The sequence below is a fragment of the Dendrobium catenatum genome, unplaced genomic scaffold (assembly GCF_001605985.2).
Source record: "Dendrobium catenatum unplaced genomic scaffold, ASM160598v2 fragScaff_scaffold_459, whole genome shotgun sequence".
NCBI classification, from domain to species: Eukaryota; Viridiplantae; Streptophyta; class Magnoliopsida; order Asparagales; family Orchidaceae; genus Dendrobium; species Dendrobium catenatum.
In genome coordinates, this window is record NW_021318921.1 from 228,187 (window position 1) to 238,276 (window position 10,090).

Below are 10,090 nucleotides of genomic sequence, written 5' to 3' on the forward strand. Positions count from 1 at the left end.
CTATCATATCTATGTTTTCAAATATTTTGACTCCAGAATTTATTCTTGTGTCTAAATTGATATATATTATATTTTCTACTCATTTAGTGAATTTTCATTACATAAATTTTGATCTATTATAGTATTATTATTCATGTCATTTTAATTGGATGATTTTGTACTTTCACCAGTTGAAATATTATTTATGATATTTTGTACAATTTGAGTAGAATGAGATAAATATTGATTGTTGGCATCCTGATAAAAGCATAATGATGAAACAAGATTTGTGAATAAATATGGGCATGAGAATGAGTAATAGCTAATCGTTATTACTTTTATAATATTATGTATAAAAATAAGAGAAGTTGGTTTATTACTAAAGATTGTTTTATACTTATACATGATGGTAGGCTGACTGACTTTCCTTTAAATGTTGTAGTTTGTGTTGATATCATCTATTAATTCACATGATTTACTAAGTGGGAGGTATAAGAAGTAATTATTATGCTGACTGATAAGAGTGATGACTTTGATTATTGAAAATCACCTAAATAGTGAATTAAGAATACCAACTGGAAAAACACCACACAAGCCATAATTCCTTAATTATTTAATCTGACTGCTTGAACATATATATAAGGCACTAACTTAATGCCACTGATTCATTATTAATGATTTACTGTTATTGAGCATGTGATTAAGATATAAATTTGAGACTGATATAGAATAATGGACTCATATATGATTCCTTAATAGCATAGTGGTGTTATAAAATTGTTTTCATATATACTTCTGCTTTACTAGTTTATACAATTTCCTTATTGTTTAGATAATATTGTTATGATATTTGGTTTGAGAAGAATGATGGTTTACAGCCTTATCATTTTGACATATGTATTGTACTATTTTACAAGCATTATTTTTATTGCATGTGTTTTAGTGTTTCTACACAAACTTAACTCATGACTATGTTGACTGCTACTATTATGAACTCAATGATTTCTTTTATATTTTTTATTTTTTATGCTTTGAGTTCAGTTGTAAGATTCTAATGACTTGTTGAGATTTATAAGCTCAATATATATGATTTTATTTAATAATTTCAAGTTAGGAAAGAGGTTCGACAGTGCGAGGCTGATCAGATATATGATTCTTAAGATTTCACTATCATTTTATATTTTTTATTTATACTTTTGAGCTCAAGAGTATGCATACAATATATATGTTGTATTTGTATGACTCCTGACTAGTGAATATGACTTTTGGGTATTTAACACCAATGTATATTGATGTTTTGATCAATAGACTTTTTTTTGCTAGTATTTTATTATTGAAAGAAATTCGATAGTTCTAATTGTAATTATTAAAATATAGAAGATACAATTCTTTTCAATTTCATGACATTATAAGTAACTCAATTATGATCTCTCACTCTATATCAATTGTACATATGTTGCAACACATCATTCGCCCTCATTGAAGGTTCTCTTTTTTCTTTTGGACGGCTGACCTTTCGTTTCAATAAGCGTAATATAAGAAATATGCTTCTTAATTTAGAACCTTCGAGATGTCTTTATCATTAACTATATAAAATTAATCATACTTCATGTGTATAGAACTTTAAACATAAGTCATAATAATTAACACCCAAATCTCATACTAAGCCAATGCATGTACACGCGAGAGACCCATAAGATCAAAATTTTTGAAAATTTCATTGTTAAGACTTAAGATCATCATTAAGGATATATAATTCAAACTAACTAATTTTATATGAAATCAAACTTTGAGTCTTATTCAAGAGCTTTTGCAATGCTTCTTCAATTTTCTTTATCAAATTAATTTTTGTATTCAATGTAATGGTGCATTATTTATCAAACATTCTTCTTTTACATTTTGTGCCTAAAATAGTCATTGTAAAGTAGTATGCCCCATTGATAACATTTTTAAATCTTATAAAAATATAAATAATTTGATTTATAGGGAAAAAGTTAGAGCCAACAGTTCAATGACATGCATTTTCAAGATAATCAACTATGGTTGGGTTCTTCACACATATTTTATCGAAATGTCTACAAAACTAAATTCTTTTATAAGCTTGAAATTCAAGTGATATGATATTCCTCACGATAACTATTGATCTTAAAATTTATCGCAATATTCATTATGATATAATGAGTGCTAACTCTGTATTGTGCCTCTAAAAAAATAATTGATAAAGCTCTGGCGATATTATTATATCTATTAGAAATGAACAATTTTTTTTAATGTGTGCCTATTGACCCCAAACTTTTATTAGGTCCTTTGACCGGACGTAGCTCTACGTTTGGTCATCACTGAGTTACTCGGTTTTTGCTTGGTATTGCTTGACAATAACGAGAAATACTGCTCTGTGAAGATCAATACTGAGTAATACCGAGCAATACCAAAAAATACCGAGTTTTTCTAGAAAAAACTATGTATTTTTTGGTATTACTCGGTATTGCTTAGTATTTTGTCTTCACATAATGATATTTCTCGTTATTGTTGGTATTGCTCGGTATTTCTCATTTTTTGCCTGCTACGTGGCGCGATCTTAGTGCCGGCCGAATGTAGCTCTACGTATGTTCACCGGACCAAATAAAAGTTCCTTTTAATGTGCTTAGGAAATGCATATACGACTCATTATTTTTAGAGCAATACTAAAATTAGAATTACTATCGAAAAAATCTGAAGTATAGGCATCTTGTCAAACTTTCTCCTATCTATTGAAGTTGTCTATGGAAATGTAGGTTTTGTTTGGTACTGCTTTTTTATTGCTTCTTAAAGCAACTTTTTAGTATAAAAGTTAAAGCCGTTCCAAACAAAGCCTAATTGAAATGCATCGACGGTTCCAACTGGCACGCCCGCACGTGAGCCCAAAGGGCATATCACGTGTCACCGGTTACGAATGTTAACTGCTGAGATCGATTGGCACGCCCGCACGAGAGCCAAAAAAACAAATCACGTGCCACCGGTTACAAACTTTAACGGCTGAGATCGGCTTAATGTCAAACACATCAACGCCTACGAGCAATCCACGCCCGTCCTCTCTTATCGAGCAACAAACGGCCCTTATGCTTCCACGTGTCGCTTGCGTTACCATTTCAGGACCAAGAGAGCCAACCGCCATATCTGTCTCTCCCACTTCGTCCCCCCACTCCCTCTTCTTCTTCTCCCTCCAAAACCTAATCCGTAGCATAGATTAAGCAGTTTCCAATTCTAGGTTTTTACTTGTTCCATGCGGTTGCAACTCCTACACGCCGACAAAACCTGAAACTTCCAATCTCCAACTTGTCGGATTACAATTCAGCAAGTATAAAGTGAATCAGAGTCCTCCGAACCCTAAAAAGGCGCCATCTTTCTTGATCAGCATTCCCGATTACGCCCAAAATTCTTCAAAAATACAATAATTACTAACACTATCTTTAGCTTCCATGGCGGATTCTGACAACGAATCCGGTGGGCATAACAATAGCAATGCCGCCATAAACAGCGAGTATTCTTCTCGCGAACAGGACCGATTCCTCCCCATCGCCAACGTGAGCCGAATCATGAAGAAAGCCCTCCCGGCCAACGCCAAGATCTCCAAGGACGCCAAGGAGACAGTTCAGGAATGCGTCTCCGAATTCATTAGCTTCATAACCGGCGAGGCGTCAGATAAGTGTCAGCGCGAGAAGCGGAAGACCATCAATGGCGATGATCTATTATGGGCCATGACTACCCTTGGCTTCGAGGAGTATGTTGAGCCGCTCAAAATCTATCTCCAGAGGTTTCGTGAGATGGAAGGCGAGAAGGGCGGCGGTGGCTCTCAGCCGCAAAAGGATGGAGGTGGCGGCGGTGGAGGAAATGGGGGTGTGGGTGGTGGTGCTATGGGTATGGGAAGCAATGCAGGGGGTTTCTCAGGCGGCGCTGCTGGGATGTATGGAGGCAGTGGCATGATGATGATGGGTCAGCAGATGTATGGCTCTCCACCGCCGTCATCTTATCAGCATCATCACCATCATCATGAAATAGGCAGCGGCGGCTGGAGTACTTCACCAACGGCGAGCAGCCGGCAGGGGAGGATTTGATTGAATGTTGATTAGGTGATTTCTTTTTGGTTTTCTTTTGTGTGTGCATCGTGTTTCTGTTGTGTCTGTTCTGTTTATGGGATTTGGTATTAGTACATAGAATGTATTATTCTTGATATAGAAGAATTTGGTGAAATATGAAATCTGTAATATAATATTTTCATGATCTTCAACTTATCTTTCTGAAGAGTTGAAGATGAGATATGTAAATTTGACGCTGTAACGTGTTATTGGCAACATATCTTTTCTTCTGATCAGGTGCTTTTTATTAGATCAGGCCATGAATCAGAGAAGCTATAACTATCTGTGTGAGTTTCTTCCTGTGATCAGAACTGTTGAACAGATTCTCTTCAGCTTTACTTGATCAAAAAAGTAAGGATATTTTGTTATAGTTGGTGTCTCTTTGGTTTGTAGCCTCAAAAGGATTTATTATTCTGTGCGGAGTCCGGAGGGTATTCGGAGATCAATAAAAATGCGTCACATCATCCCAAGCTCGGTACCTGCACTAAATACCTCTAAGTACTGCTGGGTACGCAGCGCTTAACCAGCCGATTCTCTCATCCGATGTCCACACAGAATAAAGATAGGACTAATAGTTTCTTTTTTTGAGACTTCAGAGCTTTTAGCTTTTGCAACTACCATGAGTGAGTAAGTGCCTATTGAAGGATATATTCTCAGTGTAAGTTTTAAGGCAGGGGCTGTTTGTATGGCTCTCATTCTATCGTGGTTATGGATAAAAGGAAACAAAATAAATCCTTCCTATTGTCTTCTTTTCTCAGAAAAGATTTCGTGGTCGCCACAAGTAGGATAGCCTGACAAAGACTAAATTTTTTATTTGATTTGGTTCTGATTTTTTGTTCTTCTAGTCATTATAGGCTAACTTCTGTCCTGCTACTATGAAAAACACCAAATTGTGAAGAAATGTTCAATATTTTTTCTGCCAAATACTCTGCAGGCGCCTGTTGCAGCACATGAAATTGTGGTAAAAAACACAACTCTCCTTGGTCTATTGGTTGAAAGCTTAGGCTTCCAACTAAGAGGTCCAAGGTTCGAGTCCATGTGTATGCGTTGTGTGTGTGAGTTTGCCTTAAATGGCCTAAATGTCCAAAAAAAAAATTGTGGTAAAAATTCTTCACTAGCAGCTTTGTGGCATCTTATGCCAGGTAAAAGCTAAAAAACAAATGGGGCGAGGGCTTCTTCTGATATTGTCTTATGCTAATGTTCTTTGTTATAGAGTATATGTTGTCAGAGTTGTTCTACTTGGATTAACAAGGTGTTGTAGTATTGATTCTAAGATTATATCATATTCATAAAATCAATAGAGAAGATGATAAATGAGCTTGATGATGCACTTATAATGTATCGTGTATTAATTAATTTAAGAGTTGATGATTATGATATTGAAGTTAAATATGATAAAGATTGTGATGTAATTAGGGCTATCAAAATTGGGTCACATGTTGGGTTCGGGTTCAACCCTGAACTGATCCGGCACTATTCAGCCCGACCCGAACCTGGCCCGTCAACACGTGCTTCTTCAGCCAAATCCCGTAAATACGCCGAACTACAGGATTCCGGATCATTCTCGGGTTTACGGGTCAACCCAAACCCGACCTGAAATTCGAAACGAGTCAAAAATCAAAACCCGAACCCGACCCGTTTCAGGTTGACCCGAACTTTTTTTGTGTTGGGTTCGAGTTGAGTTTTCAGGTCGTGTCAAATTTTAACACACATAGATGTAATAATGATCGCTCAATGATTTTCATTACTAATCATCCATTAGAGGTTTTTTTTTTTGTGGGGGGAGTGTAACATATAGGTCAATGAAAACAAACTCACACACACATCATATACGTAAGACTCGAATCCAAGTCCTATTTGTTGGTAGTTAAAACTTTAAACAAACCGATTAAGATAACCTATGTTCCGTTAGAGATTTAAACCCATCATATGATGCTGGTGAAATTAATAAATTATTGAGCTTTTAATAATTCAAAATCATATGAATAGCTCAAAAAATATGATTTTTCATATGTTCTCAAAATCATATGAATAGCTCTCAATATTTGAGACTTGAGAGTGCCTATAATAAATGATTATAAATATAATGAATTAATATTTGAATTTTTTACTCACTAATAAAATTTTTAGGGCTAAAGTAATTTAACAAGTTACAAAGAAAATTTGTTTATTTAAAAAAAAAAAGGAGAAGATATTTGATAGTTATAATAATATTCTAAATATATATAATTACTTTTAATTAGTCTTGGGCTTCATTTCAGGCATCTTTTTTTATTGTTTTCTAAATCATCTTTTTAGAAATTTTTATACTAGAAAATTGTTTTAGAAATCGTTAAGAATGATATCACAAATAAAACCTTATTGTTGTTTTGGGAAGTTTTTATTGTTTTAAAGTATATATTCACTTTGTAATTGGTATTACATTTGTTGTGGACTAGGAAATTTGTGGTGGTAGAGCAGAGTTTTATGTCTTAGTTTTGCACGAATGTCAAACACATAAATAGATAAATTAGAGAACTTATATAATATTATAATTTTTTTTATGTAGAAAATTGTAAAGGGAAAAATTACATGTTCTTCTTGCCCGGTTGAAATGATTCCATATATTAATCAAATCACTATGTTGTCATTCTCTAATTTTATATACACAAGTAAAAAGACAAAACAATTCCAAATATAAGGGTTTTAAGTATTAAATGTTAAATTAAAATAGAAGAGTATCTTATATAATTTTATAAGATAGAATTGGTAAAGTGCTGTCACCGAACATCATCTGGAGGTGAATCAGAGTGCACCATATCTCTTTGTTGCTGTGTACCGGTGTTGTGTACCGCAGTGTACCAGGTGACGTGACGCATCTCGATTCGTCTCTGGACGTCTGATACGTCTGATGACCGCACGTGAGCTCCTATACTCAGTAATTGCTCAATACTCCAAAAAAAAATTTTTGAAGTGGCAAATAATGACTACTTTGCACTTCTACAAGAAGTAGCCTCTCCTCCTGATAGAAAAATATATCCATATGTAGATTTTCTCGAGACAAGGCAGTCACTAAAGTCCGAATCTTAATGCCCAAACGCTTTAAGATTATCAAATTTCTTGTAGATAAGCATGTAGACTTTTTTTCCCTTGAAGATACTTCATAACTTTCTTTGTTGCTTTCCAATATTCCAAATTAGGATTACTTTAGTATATAACTAACATTCACACTGCATATGCATTGTCAGGTCTTCTACAAACCTGCGAATACATTAAGCTTCAAATTACTAAATTATATGGAACATTTTTCATTTTTATTTATTTTCCAAATTTTGTTATGTATTGGCTTAAACTGAATTAACATCTTTGATAATAGGGGTGTCAATTTCGGGTCATGGGTCTGGTTCAGGTCGAACCTAGAACATATCCGACACTATTTGGCTCAATCTTAACCTGACAAGTTTTTGCAAACAGGTCAATTTTTTGGACTCGAACCCGACCCGCTTCAGGTCCAGGTCAAACTGACACAACCCGAATGACCCGGGACCAACCAAAAAATAATGATTTTCAGGTCAAAAAATGGGTAAATCTCCTATTTTCGGGTCAAAATCAGGTCAATCTTATGTTATCGTGTCAAAAAGGGTTTTCGGGTCGAAATCAGGTCAATTTGGAGTTATTGGGTCAACCCGAACCTGACCCGCTTTTTGAAACCGGTCGATTTGTTGAACCCGAACCCGACCCGTTTTAGGTCCGAGTTGACCCTAACATGAAATTTTCAGGTCGGGTTCCAGTCGAATTTTCAGGTCGTGTCAAATATTGACACCCCTATTTGATAATAGGTGTCATGTCTGCTCAATAATTTTTTTTTTTTTCTAAAATCACAAAAGATATAAGCTTCTTGAGACTATCCTAATATCCTTTTTTTTTTATTTTTTTTAGACTATCCAAATATCCATTAGATATATCTCTTTGAATTTTTAGGTCAATAACATAAGACCTTCATCCATATCTTTTGTATCAAAATTTTATGAGAGAAATTCTTTTACAACATCTCTCTTTGAGATGAACTCTCCTGGTTGTTTCATGTAATTTTTTACCTCTAAGATTTCGTTTGGGACAACTTTCTTGCTGCTTCTTAAAGTAACTTTTTAGTATAAATATTTTATTTTTTATACTAAAAATTATTTTCAAAAATAGTAAGAAAGCTGTCCAAACAAAACTTAAATCTCCATTGAGAAAAGCTATTTTCACATCCACTTGACGTGACTCCGTATCAAAATGAGCTATTGATATTATGATTATCCGAAAAGAATTCTTTTTTAGAAATTGGAGAGAATATTCAGTAACATTCAATTCATATTTATGCAGTGAATCATTTATCTACAAGTCTAAAGTCTTGATTTACATTTTTTTTAATATTGCCTAAAGAATCTCTTTTAATTTTAAAGACCCATTTATTTATAATGGTATTTGCTCCTTGACCCCATTCATCAAGAAACTTCATAACTAAACTGAGATTTTGAGTTTTCTCATAAAATAAGATTTCAAGTTCAGTTACTCCCACTATATCATTACAAAAATTGATAATTAAAAAAAATTGTATTAAAAAGCTGCTTTGAAAAATAGTAAGAAAATTATCTCAAACTAAGGATTCGTTTGGGACGGCTTTTTTGTTGCTTCTTAAAGAAGTTTTTTAGTACAACAAATTAAAAGTTTTATACTAAAAAATTGTTTTAAGAAGCAAGAAGAAAGTCATCCCAAACAAAGCCTAAGCCTTAGGTTTCATTTGGAACAATCTTTATTACTGTTTTTTAAAGCAAATTTCTAGTACAATGAGCTAAAAAAATTTGTACTAAAAAATTTAAAAAAAAAACTAAAATTTTTATACTAAAAAAATGCTTTAAAAAATAATAAGATAGCCGTCTCAAACTAAACCTTTGTAAGCATTATGCTTAAGTGATTAAGATCATTCCCAAAGTTCTTATGATACTTTCTAAAATTGATTGTTTGATTATGTAGATTCTTTAGGTCCTTAAAAATTAAAGTACCAATTCAATTTCCATGCAGCCCAAAGTAAAACAGAATTTTATCATTTTAGTCTTTATAGTTATCACCACTTAATATAAGAACAAGAGATACATCATAGTTTGGAAAAGAAGGAGATTGAGGGTTTGTTTGGGACAGTTTTTTTAACGCTTTCTAAAATAGTCTTTTAGTTAAAAAATTTCTTGAATTAGAATTTTTTTGTACTAAAAAATTGCTTTAGAAAGCAATAAGAAAGCTGCTCCAAACAAAAGCCTGAATTGCAAAGAGATTTCACATGCTTAACTAAATTTATCATGAAGCAAAAAAATAGATTAAAATTTACCCATATATATTATTCCAAAATAAAAATCAACACATCTTTATAATCTTCTTGTGGGAAAACTTATAATAAGGAATTGATTTTATAAATATTTTTATAATGAGACTAATTAATTTCTTCTAAGTAAATAAGTTTAGGCTTGTAGACTAGTAGCACCTTATTATTTTACTTTAAATAGTTCTATTTTTAATTAAGCTAAAATATAATGATCTCCCAATAGTATGCAAATATGATGCTTAGTTGTCAATTGAACTTAAGTTATATGATAAGTAAAATCAAAGTATGATTAAATTTTTTAATTATTTCACAAAACTATTCATTATAATTATTTTGCACAATAATTGAGTTAATATCCATTATTTATGTAAATGATGCTAAGCATGCATGCAAATAGTGTTTAAAAATCAATGGAATATTTGAAAACTCATTATGTGCATTTTAATTTTTCTATAAATTATTTACTTTTTTGCACTTTTATATTATATTAAAGTAAAAAAATGCAAATGATGTCACATTTACTCAAAGATAGCATCACATTCTTCCAAATAGAATTAAATGACATGAAATGCATCAAGAAAGCAATACATAATATTTTATATTTATGATAATAATAATAATAATATTATTATTATTATTATTATTAAATTAGTTA

At 32.6% G+C, this 10,090-nt stretch overlaps 1 protein-coding gene across 1 annotated transcript; it reads left to right on the top strand.

Annotated features, from left to right (window-relative positions):
• Nucleotides 1-3,127: 3,127 nt before the first annotated feature.
• Nucleotides 3,128-4,018, top strand: LOC110112568 (nuclear transcription factor Y subunit B-3; the record flags this gene model as incomplete). The annotated part of the gene is given in 1 exon segment (XM_020844834.2): nt 3,128-4,018. A coding segment is annotated over 1 exon segment (581 nt), but the record flags the coding sequence as incomplete, so codon positions are not given.
• Between the last annotated feature and the right edge of the window lie 6,072 nt (nt 4,019-10,090).